The sequence below is a fragment of the Mustela putorius genome, unplaced genomic scaffold (assembly GCF_011764305.1).
Source record: "Mustela putorius furo isolate JIRA1106 unplaced genomic scaffold, ASM1176430v1.1 tig00000174_pilon_pilon_pilon, whole genome shotgun sequence".
NCBI classification, from domain to species: domain Eukaryota; kingdom Metazoa; phylum Chordata; class Mammalia; order Carnivora; family Mustelidae; genus Mustela; species Mustela putorius.
This window is the reverse complement of record NW_025421304.1, coordinates 27,483,153-27,503,218: the sequence shown is the minus strand read 5'-3', so window position 1 is coordinate 27,503,218 and position 20,066 is coordinate 27,483,153. Positions and strand designations below refer to the sequence as shown.

At 47.8% G+C, this 20,066-nt stretch overlaps 1 protein-coding gene and 1 pseudogene across 1 annotated transcript in view; one reads left to right on the top strand and one right to left on the bottom strand.

The window, feature by feature from the left end:
• CDH1 (cadherin 1) overlaps nucleotides 1-8,539 on the bottom strand; it is an 84,117-nt gene extending 75,578 nt beyond the window's left edge. The window contains exons 1-2 of the mRNA XM_004744529.3: nucleotides 8,359-8,539; nucleotides 7,364-7,478 (exon numbers count right to left, since the gene is read on the bottom strand). Of these exons, the coding sequence (XP_004744586.1) occupies nucleotides 7,364-7,478; nucleotides 8,359-8,406 (163 nt within the window). The 5' untranslated portion in view covers nucleotides 8,407-8,539. The remainder of the gene's footprint in view (nucleotides 1-7,363; nucleotides 7,479-8,358) is intronic.
• LOC101676260 lies at nucleotides 8,405-18,500 on the top strand (annotated as a pseudogene).
• The last annotated feature ends 1,566 nt before the right edge of the window (nucleotides 18,501-20,066 follow it).

Genomic DNA, 20,066 nt, shown 5'->3' with positions numbered 1-20,066 from the left:
GGTCCTGTGCTGGCCACTGTTTATGATTTTGCTCAGGGTGAACAAGTTCAACCCTTCCAGTCGGGCTCCATTAGATCCCAGCAGTAACACCTGAGCTCACAGGATCCAGGCCCAGATCTCACTCACACCCTGAAAAAGTCCTAGTTGGAACCTTGGTAAATTTAGGACGCTTTCCCTCCCAACCCCTTAATCTGAATGCCACCTGAATTCCATTTTCAGAGACCCAGAAAGTTGAAGACACACAGAAAGGAAAAGAAGTGCACTTCAGCTAGCATTTATTTGGAAGGGGGAAAAAGGGAAACAGGACGGAAATGACCCACATGTGAAAGACAAGTGCCCCTTCAAAAGCAAAAGCAGCTGAAATCCAGCATCACAGTTAAAATTAGTGAGATCAGGAAGGTGTAAAGACACCTCTTCCAAGGGGAGAGGGAATTCCTTACCCTCAGATAGGTGACTTGGATTCCACTGGAGATGCAGCTGGGCAACAAGACATAAGAGGGGCATGATGAGTGTGGGTTTTGAATGATAAAAGTATAAGACTGTTGCCCCACCTCTGCCACCTCCTGGGTCAGGGTGATAAGACTTTTTTACTGTCGACCACATATGTATTAACAAATAATAATAATAATAATAATAGAAAAGTAGGAGGAATAGAAAGAGAAAAACCAGGGCACCTGACTAGTTCAGCGGGTGGAGCATGCAACTCTTGATCTCAGGGTCGTGAGTTCAAGCCCCACTTTGGGCACAGAGATTACTTAAAAAACAAACAAACAAACAAACAAACAAAACCGAAAGAGAAAACTCTGTTAACTGCAGACTAAAGTCCAAGGCCTTGGGATACTCTGACTTCAGCCTACATAGGCAGTCGCATCCTGGGGTCCTCTCCTGCCAGCCACCTGTCCAAGAAAGCACAGCTCCAGCCTGGCTCCTTTATGCCCCGCCATGCCTTTGAGCACCCCAGTCCCAGTTCCTGGACAGTCTGTTCACCTTCTCTGTCTGGCTGAAACCCTCTCACTCACCAAAGTGATCGCTGAACACTTCCCCACCACACAGCCCTTCTCAGAAGGTAGAAGGTACTCGAATTACCCTCTGCAGGGGTCTCAAGAGATTTTTGCAATTTCCCTGAGAGCAAGAGCTGGGTCTTAAGTCAGTAACCCTAACACTGGCTACACAGTGGGGAGGGGCATGTGTACTGGCTACTTCCCTGGGTCCCCCATTCCTAGCCCATCAGCCCTTTTCTATACCCACAGAGCAGTCCTTTGCCAGCACGGCAGAAGGACCAGCCTTATCCCTTCTGGATCCACGGTGCCCATGAATCCCTGGCCTTATTTAAGCTGGACAGTCAGATGTTCAGACCCTGGCTGGCACCAGGTATCTACTCATTCAACATTTCTGACCTAGCTACTTGGTTGTCAAGGGCAATGAACCTGGTGGCAGCAGCAAACACCTGGGGAGCTTTTAAAAAAAAAAAAAAAAGCCATATCCAGAACCCCACTCTCAGAGACTACAGCTCAGCGAGTGTGCAGGAGGGCAAATCTGCATCTTTGAGGTGTTCCAGGCGATTCAATACTTAGCCATGCAGGCGAGCCATACTCTCAGGGGCCGGGGCAGAGCATTTCTGGCAATGGGGAAACAGTATCCTCAAAGTACGTGTATTATGAAATAATTTTATTTTTTAAAGATTTAAAGTAAGCCACAACATGGGGCTCAAACTTCCAACCTGATATCAAGAATCCCATGATCTACCAACTGGGCCAGCCAGGTGCCCCATGAAATAAATTTCGAATCAGAAGGGGTGTCTGGGTGTCTCAGTTAATAGTCTGCCTTTGGCTAAGGATGTGTCCTGGGGGGCCTGGAATTGAGCCCCATGTCATTGGGCTCCCTGCTCAGCCAGGAGTCTGCTTCTCCCTTTCACTCTGCCCCTCCCCCAATGCTCTCTCAAATAAATGAAAAAAAAAAAATAGAAGCTGACGATTTCAAGGTCATTTTGATCTTCCCATCCCAGCAGCTCCTTGCCCGACTCCTCCCACTCCAACTGCAAACAATATTCACGAGCAGGTCCACAGGCAGCCCCACCCAGGACACTGCACAGCGGCAAGCAAGAAAACGCCACAGAACTGCCTTTCCTAGCAAAGGGCATTCTGGTCTAGTCACTGTTTGCAGAGCAGTGTTTGCTTTAATGCAGAGCAGGGAGAGTGAGGAAACTGGTTTGGCTGGTTTACTGGGTGGGAAGAACAGAGGGAAAAGTTTGAACCGAAGGTAAAACACACAGTAGAGACTCCAACAGAAGGCACCGAACACTCCGAGGGCTTCAATATTTAATATTCATTGTGCACCTGGTACTACTGTGCCCATTTTATAGATGAGGAAATGAAGGCTTCTTTAGAGGGTAAAGTCATTGGTCAACATCTCAGCCGGCAAGGGGCATTCCTTAGGTTTCGATCTAGGCACTCTGACTCAAGAACCTTCTAAATGATGGAAATGTGCCTGGGGCGTGGTGGGGGAGAGAGAAGGACTGGAGGTAGATTAAAGGAAGGAAAGGGAAGAGGAAATGTGCAAAAGAGTGGCTAAGCCCTCCCAGTGGTAGCAAGCATGAGCTGAGGTGTATGAAAGGTAAACTTAAATTAGTAAGAGAGAGACAGGAAGAAAGGCTACCTGGAGAATTTCTCTTAAATGACCAAAGATGACAAACACTTCAGAACGACTGCCCTTCCCCTTTCAGATTCAGGTTTGAGGGCTCCCACCTCTGTGCTCTGCCTCTCAGATGGAAGCACTCAGATGGAAGCACTTAATGAGGCAGTCCAGCTTCCAGAACCACTAAAAGGGTGAGCAACCCTCACACGAGTCTTAGAAAGTTCACAGACTCACCTCTAACCAGTCCATTTGGATCAACATCTAGGGCTGGCCTGAGGCCAAAGATTTTAAGAGGTGGAAAAAAAATAAGAAAATGTATTTATTAATTCACTCATTTGTTTAAAATATCTGCGCGCCTACTCTGTCCCTAAGAAATAGGAGGCACCGTCTCATGGATCTTGGTGTCTTTGTATCATCTCACCTGCTTTATGTTCAGCCCACATCTGCTGATTCATTACTGCAACTCCCGAGTCTAGCCCAGGGCTTGCACTCTTACTTGTTGCCTAGCCAAATACACAAACATACACATTTAAGTCTCACAACAAACCACTTAATATTATTGCCCCTTCACAGGGGGAACTGACGTTCACTGAAGTGATCTACCCAAGGTCACACAGCTAGAAGCTGAAAGGCAAACCTGGATCTTCCTTTTTTAAGATTTATTTACTAGAGAGACAGAGAACAAGTGGGGGAAAGGGCAGAGGAACAAGCAGACTTTCAGCTAAGCATGGAGCCAGGCTAGATCCCACCCTTGTGATCATGACCTCAGCCTGAAGTCAGACACTTAACCCACTGAGCCATCCAGGCGCTCCACACCTGGATCTTTCATGTGCTTACTCAAACTATCCTGACCAGCCAAACAGACTTCATTCCCCTCCTTGAAAGCCCAAAGCCCTGAAAGGAGATGGGAGTTGAGGCAGAGTGGAAACCCAGAAAGCCTGAATGGTGACAGGTGCCTCTCGGGGATTTAGGGTTTTGGCAGCTTCTGGGAGATGTGAGAGCGGACTGCTGGCTTATCTGGGGCTACACTTGGAAGGGATGTGTAACAGACACCAAGGTGAGCATTTCGGAAGAAAAGACTCACCCAATATAAAGCCCCAGACAGCGAAAAAGGGATTTCCATATCCACCTGGCAGAGGCAGGGTGCCCCACGGGGGTGGGGGAGCAGCAGGCAGACTTCCTTACATAGGAAGTATGTAGGGAAGCCTCCCTCACAGACACAAAGACAAGAACAGGAGGAGGCAGGTCTCCTTCCTCAGTGAGCTCAGCACCAAGCCTTATCACCGATGTGAGTAATGGGGAAGTGAGTCCGAGGGGCGGGAGAGAAGGGATCTGATGATGTAAGGGAGATCCCAAAGCAGGTTTCTGTATTTGTATTTTTTTTTTTTAAGCCCAGTTGAATTAGAAGGTTTGCACACGGTTTCTACCACCTTTCAGCACATCTTTGAGAAACGGGAAATGGATGTACTTAATCCACACACGTGGGTGCTTGCAAGCTAGGTCAATCCGTCTAGCAGCCAGAGCCCAAACCCAAAACATAAACCCTGTTTGCCCAAAACCAGGTGGTAGAGGAAGCAAAGCAAGGAAGTCATCGGTCTGAACATCTGCAGGCTCCCCCCGCCCCTACCCGACGCAGGCCTCCATCAAACTAAGGGCACTATGATGGTACTTCTCAGATCCCATACTAACGGCCTGGGTTTCTCAAACCAGTTTGTGCTAGGAAAAAGAAAATCAGAAATTCTAGAGAACTGGGTTGTAGTTGTTTTTTCAAATACTCTCCATTCTAGAACCTGGAGAGAAACCAAGGAAATAAATATAAGGCTGAGACTATAGGGTCAATCATCTCACAGAGCACAACAATCACCCCAGCGAACCACCCCAGAGTCCCCGGAGTGTGGTTCAACTCTATCTGTGACACTCTATGGCCACTGGTGGACAAAAAGGAACAGGTTCCTTGTTTTCAAACTCCCATGAAGCAAAGTGTTTGTGGAGCCAATGTTTAAACCCGGTGCTAATGTCACATCCCTCCATTTCCTTGGATTCTCCAAAGACTGAGACCACCACCTTCCTTAGGTGCCTTTTTAAAATCACAAAGCTGGGACGCCTGGGTGGCTCAGTTGGTTAAGCAACCGCCTTCAGCTCAGGTCCCGATCCCAGCGTCCTGGGATCAAGTCCCACATCAGGCTCCTTGCTCAGCAGGGAGCCTGCTTCTCCCTCTGCTTCTGCCTGCCACTCTGCCTGTGCTCACTCTCTCTGACAAATAAATAAAATCTTAAAAAAAAATAAAAATAAAAACACAAAGCCAGGGGGCGCCTGGGTGGCTCAGTGGCTTAAAGCATCTGCCTTCTGCTCAGGTCATGATCCCAGGGTCCGCATCAGGCTCTCTGCTTCCCTTCCTCTCTCTCTGCCTGCCTGCCTACTTGTAATCTGTCAAATAAATAAATAAAATCTTTTAAAAAATAAAATAAAAATAAAATCACAAAGCCAGTTCTCTGAGGTCGCACATTGATTTTACCAGAAGGGCACTCCTATCCTGGGCTAACTGGGTCATTCTACACAGGACTGGTAGGAAAGCCCAAAACAGGGAAATGTCAGAAAATCTGTTGAGTGGGGTGGGTCCTGGATAGAAAGAAACTGAAACCAGCCACCCTACCGAGGAGCTCGCAGAGGCGGTCTCTCCCATCAAGATCGCCAGCTGCTGACTCCCTGCACTTCCTATGGAGTGTGACCCATCTCCATCACCACTACCTCCTCTCCTCCGGGTCCTGCCACATCAACATCTCTGCTCTCTCAGGCACACAGTGAAGATAACATCTACTTCACAATGGACACTACTTCCCCAAATGCCATCTTTCTCTCTCTCTCTTTTTTTTTCCCCTAGATTATTGACCAGGTAATAGAACAGAAGACCAGCTGCGTGTCTCTGAGCAGATTACTTAATTGCCCAGTTTCCTAACCTGCAAAGTCAACCAAATAACGGTGCCTACCCTGCCCCAGAGTTTGGTTCAAAAGGAATAGGTGCCGCTATTAATAATAATGGCAGGGGTGCCTGGGTGGTTCAGTCGGTTAGGCGTCTGCCTTTGGCTTGGGTCATGAACCCGAGGTCCTGGGATTGAGCCCTGCATCTGGCTGCCTGGTTAGTGGGAAGCCTGCTACTTCCTCTCCCACTCCCCCTACTTATGTTCCCTCTCTTGCTGGGTCTCTGTCAAATAAATAAATAAAATCTTTAATAATAATGGTAATTTTTATATTACGTAGTAATGTTAGTGGGACAGACCAAGACCAAGACCCCTTGTCGGGGGAAAGGCAGGGTGCAGGAGCAGTGAAAGCCAGATTAACCCACATCTGGAGCTACCAAATGTCCTGAGGTACAGGAAAACAAAGTGACCAGCTCTTGTCTTGGACATCCCCATAGAGAGAAGCACTCACACTCCCAGTTTCTAACCCCTGCCTCAATCTTCAAGGCTGGGTAAACTGCCTCCTCCAAGAAGCCAGTCCTACCCACTGGTAGCCATCAAAACATCCCACGCCACCCACATTCTTTGGCACCTAAATGCCCACGTCCCACAGTGCCCTCTTAAGTGGGTCCTGGGACATTCTCCATAATCTGCTGGAATGTGACATGCCAACAGGCTGGAGTGTCCCTCTATCTCTTCAATTCATTCCTGGGTGCCCTGAACAGGGGTGGGCAGAATATCAACCATCGGCTAATGGCGGACCCACTGCAAAACCACACAAACACTTCCTTTCTGACTCAAGAGAGAGCTCCACACAACACCAACAGGACCCAGAAAAGCAAATATGTTTAATCAATAAAACTGCAGTTTCTGTTTAAAAAAATGCCACCCACTGTTGGAACAACTTCCAAAATTCAAACAATCTTCACACAACAGCATGACTGCTGCTGTTTTCACGTGACCAAAGACTGGAAGAAGAAATGCAGTGAATTTCCTCTGGGAATCGTGGGTGATTTCTCACTTTAACAAGTGTTTTATAGTTACAATACTTGCCCCATCAACTAAAATCAAGAGGAAGGAGAACTCGTTTGGTAGAAAAGAAGCATCTGGGAAGTTAGTGAAACCAGAAGAGAAACCAGGCTTCCCTTGCTCTCTCACTCCTGCGAACAGTGAAGTGAAATAAAGCAAACCCTATAATCCTGATTATCATGGTGATACCGCCCAGAAATACATTGTGTGCTTTTTCATTCCCGGAATCAGAGCTATCTGGCTTTAAAAAAAAACAAACATTATTCCTTAGGGGAATGGTACCTGTATCGAAATTTTTCACCTCTTTGGGCAAATGCCAGAACCTAATAACCAGGACAGGGCACTTCGGTAACTGAGATGGTGCAGAATGGGGCCTGGGAGTCAATTCAAATTCCTGCTCTCTGACCTTGGGCAAGTGGACTCCACCCTCTGAGCCTCTATTTCCTTATCGGCAAAGGGGAATTACTAAGCCCTCACCACCCTCCATCACACCAGGTTTCTGCAGTCTCAAATGACAGACTATCTCACAGGAAAGGCCTCTAAACGCTCCCTCCCCAACATCCCCATACAAGGGTAGCCCTCTCACCCACAGTGCTCAATCATGGCTAAAGTTGAGATCCCTACATCTGTGTCAACTCCAAAGGGGTATCTTTTGAACCAGGTAAAAGGGGCTTTGCCCAGGGGTGTGGGAGTACAATTTCCCAGACCCTTGCCACTCCCACCACACCCGGCTCAGGACTTACCTCTGCCCAGGACTCGGCCTCTCTCTAAATGTCGCCGGGGCACTGTGAACGTGTAACTGTCAGAGCCAAAGCCAGGACGACAGGGCCCTGGCTCCTGGCAGAGCCACGATGAGACCTAAGTAGGGAAAAGGTATGAAACCAGGGTGACCTGGGCGCGGCGGCGGAAGGGGGGGGGGTCCCCTCCTGCCCACACCGAAACCAACTGCGCCTCCCCTCCCTCGCTCCCACCGTCGGCATTGTGGGAGGGAGCCACCCGCACCCCCAACCCCCAGGGCAAGTAGCCTCGCCAAACCCCTTCATTCCGAAACCTGCTGCCGCCAAGCCCCCAGGTACTCCCGGGAGAGGGGGCTGCTCTGTCAGCTGCTCCCCACCAGGTGCCCCTTTCCTTCCCGTCTCCTTTTTCATTTCACTGGAGGCATCTTTACCCTACCCCACTTCACTTTCCACACACCGGGAACGCCCCCACTCCTAAGTCTACCTCCTCACAAGGAGGGGCTCTTCAACACCTTTTGAGTCCTTTATTATCCCGGTGGCGCCTCCAAACCTGTTTACAGTCTTTTCTTTGCACGGCAGGTGCCTTTATTTCTATTGATTTCCCTTCCCTTACCACAGGGGTCGTCCCCTTGACTTGCACTGGGACTCCTCTTCTCCGTATCCCGACGCCCCACGTCCCTCCACTGCCCGCCGCCAGCGCGGACTGCGGCCAGCCCCGGGGTCCCCCGAGTCCGCAGCGAGGGTCGCCCCCGCCCCCCACGCCTCGAGTATTTGCGGGAGGGAGTGGGCAAAGTCGCGCTCGCTCTCCACCCGCTCCCACTCCCGCCTCCGTGGAGCCCAAGAGCGCGGCGCAGCCTCCAGGCCGTTCTCGAAACTAAACTTTCTTGGAAGAGGAGGGGGCGACAGGAGAAAGGAAGGCCGACGACAGAGAGACTGGGGGCCGGGAAGCGTGGCGTGGGGGCCGGAAGGCGTCCCCCGCCCAGCCAGGGGACGCGACGTACCTGTAGCAGCAGCAGGAGCGCGGAGACGCTGGGGTACCGAGGGCCCATGGCGGGCCGAGCAGCGGCCGGGTCCAGCGGAGCTTGGCGGGGCGAGAGTGCGGCAGGACTTCCGCGAACTCACAGGTGCTCGGCAGCTCCCGGCGCGGACCAGCCGGGTAGCGACGCGGCCTCCAGGTGAGCCTGGAAGGCACCGCCCCCGGCACCGCTGATTGGCTGAGGCTGCACCTGCCGCCCACGGCCAATGAGCGGCGGGGCTTAGGCTCGGCTTCCTCCGCGGATTCGGGGGTGGTCGGCTTCCACCCGATTCAAGCCGCTGCCGCCCACTGACTCGCTACCCGCACTTGCTAGAATCAGGATGTGGGATGGGGGTTCCACCATCCCTGTCACCTCCAAGTTCCCGCCCAGCTTCCTGGTGCCTCACAAACACCTGGGGACAGAAAGGAATTTACTCTTTATCTAGTTTTGGCCTTTTTTTTTTTTTTTTTGAGTAGACTCTGCTCTCAACGCGGGGCTTGAACTCGTGACCCTGAAAACGAGTCACTCCTACAGACTGAGCCATCCAGGCGCCGCGTTAGCTCTGCCTTTTCTTTCTTTCTATCTTTCTTTTCTTCTTAATTCTTTTTTTTTTTTTTTTTTTTTTTTTTTTTTTTTGGACAGATTGAAGAAAGGGAAGGGCAGGGAGAGGGAGAAGCAGGGTCTCTGCTAAGCAAGCAAGGAGCCGGATATAGGCAGGAGCCCAGGGTCCTGGATCATGACCTGAGCCTAAGGGAGACGCTTAATCGACTGAACCACCGAGGCACCCCCCCATCCCCCCCCCACACCTTTTTTTTTTTTTTAAGAGTTATTTATTTTAGAAAGAAAGATCAAGAGCAGGGTGGAGGGGCGGAAGGAGAGGAGGAGAGTCCCAAGCAGGCTCTGAGCTAAGCACCGAGGCGGGGCTGATCTCATGATCCTGAGATCAGCACCTGAGCGGAAACCAAGAGTCGTTTGCTTAGGTGGAATAGCTTAGGTAGCTTAATCGACTGAGCCACCCAGGGGCTCCTAGTTCTGTCGAAAATTTTTTTAACTCCAGGTTTCCATAGGTTGTGAGTGTGCAAATCAATCCACTGGGTGGGACCCACATTTCAAAAACCTCAATATCTCCATCTTCCAAATGGCATGCCAGGCTCTATGTTAAACATTTAACATGCACCCTCTCCTTTAATCTTATCTGAAAACAACCCAAGAGCTGTTGTTATTCCCGTTTGATAGGCCAGTAACTGACGCATAAAGAATTGGAGACCAGTAGGAGGTGGTGGAGGACTGGAACCCACCCCCTCTCATTCCAGGACCCTTCTTGATGTTAGCTTCACCTCTTGTAGACCCCAGACCATCTTGCAGCTGGAGTGGTAGCTTCCTTTTTCTTTTTCTTTCTTTCTTTCTTTTTTTTTTTTTTTAAGATTTTATTTATTTATTTGACAGACAGATCACAAGTAGGCAGAGAGGCAGGCAGAGAGAGAAGGGGGAAGCAGGTTCCCAATCGAGCAGAGAGCCTGATGCCGGGCTTGATCTAAGCGCTCTGAGATCACTATCTGAGCCAAAGGCAGAGGCTTAACCCACGGAGCCACCCAGGCGCCCCTCCTTTTTCTTTTTTTTTAAATTTTATTTATTTATTTGACAGAGAGAGACACAGTGAGAGCGGAAACAAAAGCAGGGGGAGTGGGAGAGGGAGAAGCAGACCCCCCCCCACACCAGAAGAGAGCCCCATGTCCATGGGATCATGACCTGAGCCAAGGCAGATGCTTAACGACTGAGACACCCAAGCGCCCCTGGAGCGGTAGTTTTCAATCTTCGATGTTATCCTGGAAAAAACCTTTTAAAGATCATCCAAACCTGTTATCTGCAAGTAAGTTTCATTGTCCCATAGCAAGTCAGTATCAAAGCCAAGACTGGAGCCTAATCCCCTGATCCCCAAATTGGGGCTCAACACCACACTATTGTCTCCACTGCCTTCTCTAGAGAATTCTGTCCTTAGGTAAATAATTTTAGAGTAAAAAAAAGATTAGACATGCAGATGTTTGATCAGAGAGCTTCTGTGTCTGACTGCCAGAGGCCAGCCTCGTCTGCCTGGTTTGGCTATCCCAACATCGAAACTATGTTTCCCTCACCCCCCAAGCATGTTCAGAACTACTAAACACTGTGAAGCAAACTGCTCACCAGCTGCATGACCTTGGGCAGCTAGGGGCTCTTATCTGTGTAAATGGGCCAATGGGAACTATGCAAGAAAATGACTAAACAGAATACTTGGCACCTGGTAGTGCCCGCTCAGTAAATGTTTGGTGTGTTGGTTGTTCTTTGGAAAGAGCACTCCCTTTCCCTCTTCCTTACGGGGAAGGCCACTTTCAGCATACTTCACTAAATATTCACTAAAGGTGAATCTGGGCTCACTGAGGCTACTTTCTTAACCCAGAGGAGGGGTATTGCTGCAAACCAAGAGAGTGTTTTGAATCAGCCCAGCCATCCTGCCCCACATGTCCCCTCAGTTTTAAATGGGTTTCCCCACCTGTCCCCTCAGTTTTAATGGGTTTCTGAGTACACGCCCAGGCCATTTGGATTTCTGCATTTTGGCTCTCTCTGCCTCTTAACCCACCAGGAGGCTCACAGGGAAAGGGCTCCAGTATTTCCTCTCCCACTGAGGCTCCTGCCCGACTGTGCATTAAACAAGATAATGGAAATACAGAAAGAGGCGTTTCCCCCATGGGGCAGCTGGTCCGTTTATTTTTTTTCTCCCAGTTATGTAAAAATACATATTTTATACCATTGCTCAGCCCAGGGAGCCTTTAGGGCTTTGCTTTTCTCCACCCAGCAAGCCCTGGCCTTGTAACTTTGAAGCAGCTCTCATCGACTCTTCCATTACACTCTGATAATTCAATAAAAAGGATTTTAGAAAACAATTAGGGGCAGTGAAGACAGGTCAGCATGATGCTCTCTTCAGACTTCTCAGCAAGTCCTTCAAGTTCCAGAAACAGTCGTGAAGGGCTGCCGGTTCTCAACGGTCGGGAGTGAGGAGGGAACACCCAGGAGGTTGGAGGTAGAACACGGAGTGACTATGGCTTGGTGAATTGCCTCAGTTTCCTCTTCTGTCAAAAAAGGTTTCCTTTGGGGCTCCTCCGTGGCACAGTCAGTTGGGCATCTGACTCTTGGTTTCAGCTCAGGTCATGACCTCAGATCACACCACGCATCTGGCTCCACCCTCAGTGGTCTGCTTGTGACCGTCTCTCCCGCTGTCTCCGGGCCCTCCCTAACCCTAAAATAAATAAATAAATATTTAAAAAAAAAAAAAAAGGATTCCTTGGGGCACCTGGGTGGCTCAGTTGGTTAAGCATCTGCCTTCTGCTCTGGTCATGATCCCAGGGTCCTGGGATCGAGCCCCCGCATCAGGCTCCTTACTCACTGGGGAGCCTGCTTCTCCCTCTCCTTCTGCTGCTCTGCCTGCTTGTGCTCTCTCGCTCTGTCAAACAAATAAATAAAATCTTAAAAAAAAAAAAAAAAAGATTGTGAGAATCAAAGGAGCTGATACATTGGGCTATGCTGCTGGTGCCCTTTGACCTCAAGTTGATGGAGGCTTTACATTCTCCTCTAACTGGGGAGGGGGTAGCAAGTGTCTTGATCCTTTCCAGTCTCCGTTTCCTCTTCCATATAAAATGGGGATGCTGGGCGCCTGGGTGGCTTAGTGGGATAAAGCCTCTGCCTTTGGCTCAGGTCGTGATCCCAGGGTCCTGGGATCGAGGAGCCCCGTATCAGGCTCTCTGCTCAGCGGGGAGCCTGCTTCCCTTCTGCTCTCTCTGCCTACCTGTGATCTCTGTCTGTCAAATAAATAAATAAAATCTTTAAAAAATAATAATTAATAAATAATATAAAAATAAATATTATAAATAATAATAATAAATAATAAAATAAAATGGGGATGCTGATAGCACTTAATTCACAAGATTCTTGTGAGCACTGCATAAAGTCAGCCCTTAGCACTCTCGGCTCAATACATCCTCTTCCCAAACTTTGAGCCGGTATGAAGCCTCCCCACGGCCACCATTAAAACCTCATAGGCTAACTTTGGCTGCTGCGCAGAAAAAACTCTCTGACACCGTCTGGTTAATCTTTTCAACCTTCCCAAGGGTCATTTGCATTTTAAAGAGGGCTCTAGGGTGTGCTTCTTTCAAATGAATGAGAATTTGGGAGCTAGTAAGCTCGGCCAGGGTTCTTGGAAGGGGGTCTGTGGAGGAGCCGGCCTCTGGTAGTTCCAAGAACCCCAGAGATCATCTGCAATCATGTCTGTGCAGGTCCACCGCATTCATTAGCTTCTCAACTGAGGGGAAGAAGAGTCACAGTCTTGGAGTTAGATCTCTCTGAGGGCCAGTCCAATGTTAACAGTACAATTTCAAGTATCTACAGCGAAAAGAAAGGTTGGCCAGGGGCCTTGCTGGTGGGTGACAGCCCCCACTGCTGATGCAAACCAAGCATGGGTCGCTGGGATGAGAATTCCAGGTTTCCTTATTACAGGGTGTGTCTCCGATGAACTTCCATTTCCTGGGTGTCCCGGCCCCAGGTCAGCCAGGAGGTTAATGATGACTCCTCTGGGTAGTCTTTTCCCTTTCATTTCCTGCAATAGGGTGGCAATAGCGGTGCACAGACCAAGTAGGGTACCGCCTCTCTAAGCCTCTCTGAGAAGAGCTTAACCCCTACCTCGCTGGAAAGGCATCCCAGGGAAACTGAAATTGCCAGGGTCTGCAGCCAGATCAAGCTCCCAATGGTGTGGGGGAGAGGAGGCTCTGTACTAACTCCTCCTAAGGGCTCCTGAAACCTCTGCTGGCCCAGATTGCCTGCCAGCACATAGGGGAGGGAGCTGGATATCCAGCTTCAGCTTCCTGTGAAAATAACGGTAATTGAAAAAAAATAACGGTAACTGATAGGGGAGCCACCCTGGCCCCTGCAGCTCTGCCCCTCATGTCTGCAAAAAAAACGTTGTTCTTTCAAACACAAAGAAAACAGTACACTGCGTACCATGTAGGGTAGAATGAAACACCACATAGCTATCATCTAGCTTCAATAACTGTTTTTCGCTATTTTTTTTTTTTACAGATTTTATTTGTTTATTTGACAGAGATCACAAGTAGGCAGAGAGGCAGGCAGAGAGAGATTGGAGGAAGCAGGCTCCCCGCTAAGCAGAGAGCTGGATCCCAGGACCCCAGGATCATGACCTGAACCGAAAGGCAGAGGCCTTAACCCACTGAGCCACCCAGGTGCCCCATTTTTCACCTTTTTATAATTTTGTCATTTGTAAAATCTTGTCTCATCTTTTCACCCTTGCATTTAAAAAAAAAAAAAAACTATTTTAGAGCAGTTTTATGTTCACAGCAGATTTGAGAGGAAGATACAGAGATTTCCCCAATACCCCTTGCCCCACCCCCATAGAGAGGCTCCCCCAGCATCCCCCACAAGAGTGGTACCTTTGTTACAGCTGGTGAACCTGCACTGACACTTCATAATCACCTGAAGTCTACGTTACAGTTCTGTGGGTTTGTACAAACGTCCAATGACATGTAACCATTATAGTGGCACACAGTCATTGCATTGCCCTAAAAATCCTCTGTGCTCAAAACAAACAGAATCCTCTGTGCTCTGCCAGCCTACCCATCCCTCCCACCCTGCTAACTCCCCTCAACCACTGATCTTTTTTACTGTCTTGTAATTTTGCCTTTTCCAGAATATCTGGGGCACAAGTCAGCCCCCCAAATACACCATTTTGGCATACTGATTATTCTGAATTACTTAAGAAAGAGCCAGTGCAAAAAAAGCCTCTCTGGCTCCCACTTTGTGCTCTCTCTCCCATGTGAAATGTTCCCTCCTTCTACCAGGAAAGGGACATCCTTATGGGAGGACGCAGAGAATTCAGGGCCAGGGAAGCTTTTATAAATAAAACTGATCGGTTTTACTAATTTACTACCCCCAGCCCAAAATCTGTTTAAAACCCCCTACTAATTGGTACTCTCAAACATAAGTTTTCTTTATCCTGTCAGTTCCTCACAATGTATATGTCTTAACCTAAAATGTGTAAAAGCTTGGGGTGCCTGGATGGCGCAGGCAGTTAAATGGCTGACTCTTGAGAGAGATCTGAGATCAAGCCCTGAATTGGGCTCCAGGCTAAGTAAGCATGGAACCTGCTTAAGATTCTGTCTCCCCTTCTCCCTCTGGCCCTCCCCACTGCTCACATACTCTCTCTAAAAGAAATACAATAAAATAAAAGAGGGACGCCTGGGTGCCTCAGTCAGTTAAGCGTCTACCTTTGGATCAGGTCATGATCTCAGGGCCTTGGGATTGACATATAAATAAACAAAATCTGAAAATAAATAAATAAAAGATTGTATATATTTATTTATTTATTTGATAGAGAGACCACAGAGGGAAAGTAAGAGGAAGAAGCAGACTGCCTGCTGAACAGGGAGCCCAATATGGGGCTCGATGCCAGGACCTAAGATCATGCCCTGAAGCCAAAGGCAGACACTTGACTGAGCCACCGAGGCGCCCCAAAATCAATCCTTTTTTTTTTAATCTTTTTTTTTTTTAAGATTTTATTTATTTATTTGACAGAGATCACAAGTAGGCAGAGAGGCAGGCAGAGAGAGAGAAAGGGAAGCAGGCTCCCTGCTGAGCAGAGAGCCGGATGCGGGACTCGATCCCAGGACCCTGAGATCATGACCTGAGCCGAAGGCAGCGGCTTAACCCACTGAGCCACCCAGGTGCCCCCCAAAATCAATCTTAAAAAAAAAAGAAAGATGTGGAGTGTGTGTGTGTGTGTGTATATATATATATGTGTGTGTATACATATACACACATATACATATATATGTATATACACACACACACACAATGGGATATTACTCAGCCATAAAAAAAAGAATGAAATCTTTTCATTTACAATAACGTGGATGGTTCTGGAGGGTACAATGCTAAATGGAATAAGTCAGAGAAAAACAAATACCATATGATTTCACTCATATGTAGAATTTAAGAAACAAACAAAGAAAAAATATAGACTCTTACATATAGAGAACAAACTATTGGTTACCTTGGGGAGGTGGTAGGGGAATGGGTGAAACAGGCGAACTAGATTAAGAAGACACAGTGGTGAGCACTGAGTAATGCATAGAGCTGTTGAATCACTATACTTCACAGCTGAAACCAATATAATACTCCATGTTAATTATACTGGAATTAAAATTCATAAATGTATAAAAGCTGCATTCCTTGATCATTTCTTTGGGTCTCTATTTTATGACTGAGCCTCCATGTACATGTAATTAAACTTTGCTTTTCCCTTGGCACTTTTTTTTAGGTTCTTTAATTTTTTATTTTTTTAATTTATTTAAGCAATCTCCACCAAACATGGGGCTTGAACTCACAACGGCAAAATCAAAAGTCACGCTCCCTTCCAACTGAGCCATCCAGGAAATCGCTCCTTTCCTTCTGTTAATCAGACTCAGGTCAATTTGATTCTTAAACCACCTAGAACCTTGAAGGATAGAGAAAAATACTCCCTCCCCAGCTGTTGGAATGATAAGGTCTATAGACTTTTCAGATTGACTTTTTTATTAATAATATTCAATAAATAACACTATTAATATTAATAAATATTTAATATTTTACTTTTAACAAATTTTACTATTTTTTTAAAATTTTATTTATTTATTTTTTTTTTAAATTTTTTTAAAGATTTTATTTATTTATTTGACAGAGAGAACTCACAAGTAGATGGAGAGGCAGGCAGAGAGAGAGAGAGGGAAGCAGGCTCCCCGCCGAGCAGAGAGCCCAATGCGGGACTCGATCCCAGGACCCTGAGATCATGACCCTAGCCGAAGGCAGTGGCTTAACCCACTGAGCCACCCAGGCGCCCCAAATTTTACTATTTTAACTATTTAAATTATTTTAAAATAATTTTAATAAGTATTTAATATTAATAAATATTTCCCCCATGTCTTTTTGTGTCTTGATAGCTCATTTTTAGCATAATTTTTAGCATAATTTTTTAGAATAATATTCTATTGTCTGTATGTATGCAATCTATTTATCCACTTACCCCTTTTATAAATTTATTATTATTTTTTTAAGATACAAATTTTTTTTTAAGATTAAAATTAAAGATTTATCTATTTGACAGAGAGAGAGACACAGCAAGAGGGAACACAAGCAGGGGGAGCGGGAGAGGGAGAAACAGGCTGTGGGGCTGGATCCCCGGACCCTGGGATCATGACCTGAGCTGAAGGCAGACACTTAACTGCCTGAGCCAACCAGGGGCCCCAAATAAAATCTTAAAAAAAAAATAAGATTTTATTTATTTATTTGAGAGAGAGAGAGAGAGAGACAAGCACAAGCATGGGGAGAAGCAGTTAGAAGGTTAAAGAGAAGCAGGCTTCCCGCTGAACAGGGAGCCTGATGCAGGGCTCAATCCCAGGGTCCCAGGGTCTTGACCTGAGCCAAAGGCAGATGCTTAACTGACTGAGCCACCCAGGCACCCCAGGATGTCTTGTGTTTTGTATTTGGTTGAGTGCATCTTCACAGTGTCATGTAACACATCCCTCTATCCTATATGTCATGCATACTGGTCCTCAGATCTAGAGGCTTTATTTGATTCAGATTCAATTTTTTATTTTAATTGTTTTTAAAGATTTTATTCATTTGCTTGACAGAGAGAGAGCACAAGCAGGCAGAGCGGCAGGCAGAGGGAGAGGGAGAAGCAGGCTCTCCCCTGAGCAGGGAGCCCGATGCGTGACTGGATCCCTGGACCCTGGAATCATGACCTGAGCCAAAGGCAGATGCTTAACTGACTGCCCCCAAGGGACCCCAGATTCAATTTTTTAGACAAAAATATTTCCTGTGTGGTTCTAAGAACTTCCCACAACATCTTACCAGGAAACGAGAAATTGTCTGGTTGGCTCTATTACAATAGTAAGATTCAGTTAATGTCAGCTGATCCCCCATTAGCAACTTATCTATCAGCCTTTTACCTTGTGGTTTTAGCACTATAAATGATGGCTGACCAGATCCATTAGTTCATTAGGGCCAAAAACAAACATTTATTAAGCACTCCCCTGTACTCTGCTCAGCACTATGGACACAAAAGTAAACAAAATATGTTTCCTGCCCTGAGCCTGCCTGGCTAGCTCAGTCAGTAGAACATGCAACTCTTGATCTCAGGGTTGTGAGTTCGAGGACCATGTGCGTTGCAGAGTTGACTTAAAATAAATAAGGCAGGTCCTTGGTGTCTTCTGTCTCAGAGTTGCCCATGGCAAAATATCTTCAGGGACTACCAACTTCAAAGCCACAGCTATTATGCCAAACGGCCAGTTCAAAGACATCAGACTACCTGACTACAAAGGCAAATACACTGTGTTCTTGTTTGACCCTCTTGATTTTACCTTTGTGTGCCCCAGGGAGATCATTACTTTCCAGTGACAGGGCAGAAGAATTTAAAAACCTCACCAAGCGATGAGTGCTTCTGTGGATTCTCATTTGTGTGACCTGGCATATGGACCAACACACCCAAGAAACAAGGACTGGGACCCATGAACCCTCCCTTGGTATCAGACCCCCAAGTGTAGCATCACTCAGAACCATGGAGTCTTTTTCTCTCTTTTTTTTTAGGACGATGGAGACTTAAAACCTGATGAAGGCCTCTCATTCAGGGGCCTCTTTATCAGTGATGAGAAGAATATCCTTTGGCCGCTCAGTCTAAATGACCTTCCTGTCAGACGCTCTGTGGATGAGACTCTGAGACTAGTTCAACCAATTTACTGACAGCCACGGGGAAGTGTGCCCAGCTGGCTGGAAGCCGGGCAGCAATACCATCAAGCCTGATGTCCAGAAGAGCAAAAAATATTTCTCTTAACAGAAGTGAGAAGTGGGCCATTTTAGGACTGGGCTGCAGTGGGTGTCCATGAAAACAAAATCTCTTTTGTACCAGTGTCAGGCTTAAAACACAAGACTCCATGCAGATGCGGTATGGGACGGGCCACGCCTTTCCTGCAGGGGCTGGGGAGGCCAGGCTTTCTTTCTCTGGGGGGCATGGCCTGAGCTGTGCTGTAGGCCAGGCCACCTGATGGGCACAGTGGGGCACCACTTTTGATCTTTAGTTGTTTCTATTAAACTTGAACTGAGAAAAAAAAATAATAATCGAAGTTTTAAAAAATTGTTTCCTGGGGCGCCTGGGTGGCTCAGTCAGTTAAGCATCTGCGTTCAGCTCAGGTCATTATCTCAGGGTCCTTGGATTGAGCCCTGAGTCAGGCTCCCTGCTCATTGGGGAGTCTGCTTCTCGCTCCTCCTCTCTCTCTGCCCCTCTCCTCCTGCTCGTGGTTTCTCTCTCTCGAGAGAGATTTTTTTAAATCTCTTAAAAAAAAGTTTCCTGCTCCTAAGAAGCTCAAAGGTAATGAGGGATGCAGACAGGTCAACATTCATCCATTTCTTTATTGAATGCTGACTGCAGTATACGGTATGATTAAAAAAAAATAGCTATCATGCCTTGGAGCTCATCGTACATTATATGCTTTCCTCTGGGTACTGTCACTGCTTCCATTTTCCCCATTTAGAAGCAGAGGCTCCTAGTATTTATCCAGGGTTACCCAGTAAAAGGGATAGAACTGGAATTTGAACCCAGGGCCCCTCCTCTCCAAGGCCTCTTAATCTCCATGCTGTACTGCTAAGGTCAGGGCAGGCTTTTACTTAACAGGTAACTGTCCAACTGAGAGGTAAACCTTGCTTAATTGAGCAAGAAATAATCTGTCAAATTGACCTGAAATTCCAGACCCCAGGGCAGCCAGGAGAAGCTGGTAAGAGCAGAGCTCAAGTTGCTGATCGCTCAGCAGGGCTGGAGCTCCCCTCCACCATGGGGTGGGGTGGGGTGGGGTGGGGGACCCACACAGCTGCAACCAGAGGGGCCAGCCCCAGGTGGGCCACGTGGTTCTCTGACCTGCCGCAGAGCAGAGCAGAACGTGTGATCCCCATTTTCCCGAGGAGCTGAGAGTGAGGCTCAGAGGGAAGGGCCAGCTCCCAGCAGAGGCAGGCTTGAGGCTGGTGCCCCAGCTCCAAGACCAGTATGGCAAACCGGGTCCCAGCATAGCCGTAGGCACTCACTGCCTGAGTCTCAGCCTTATGCTTCCACCAGCTAGTTTTAGGTATTTAAATGAGCCACTTAAACTCCCTTTGGTCCTCAATTTCCTCATCTGTACAGATGGGGATCACAGTAGCACCTACATTGTTGGCTGGTTGTGAGGAACCCAAGGGAACAGGGCACCCAGGAAGTGCTAGACAAACATTAACTATTTCCACACTTCCCGACGCTAAGGGTTTCCCCGAGTGCAGTCCGTGGGCCGTGGGCTCCCCGCAACAAGCCTCTCCCGGCACCAGAGAAGACCCCACTCCTTCTCCCCAAGCTCAAGACGTCATCCACAGGGATGGCTGGAGAAAGCCCCTCCTTCTCGAACTTCAATTTTTTTCTTCCACCACTAAAAAGTAGGACTTTGTTGGGGAGCCTGGGTAGCTCAGTCGGTTAAGCGTCTGCCTTCAGCTCAGATCATGATCCCAGGGTCCTGGGATGGAGCCCTGCTTCTGGCACCCTGCTCCTTTGGAAGCCTGCTTCACCCTCTCTCTGTGCCTGCCTCTCCCTCTGCTTGAGCTCG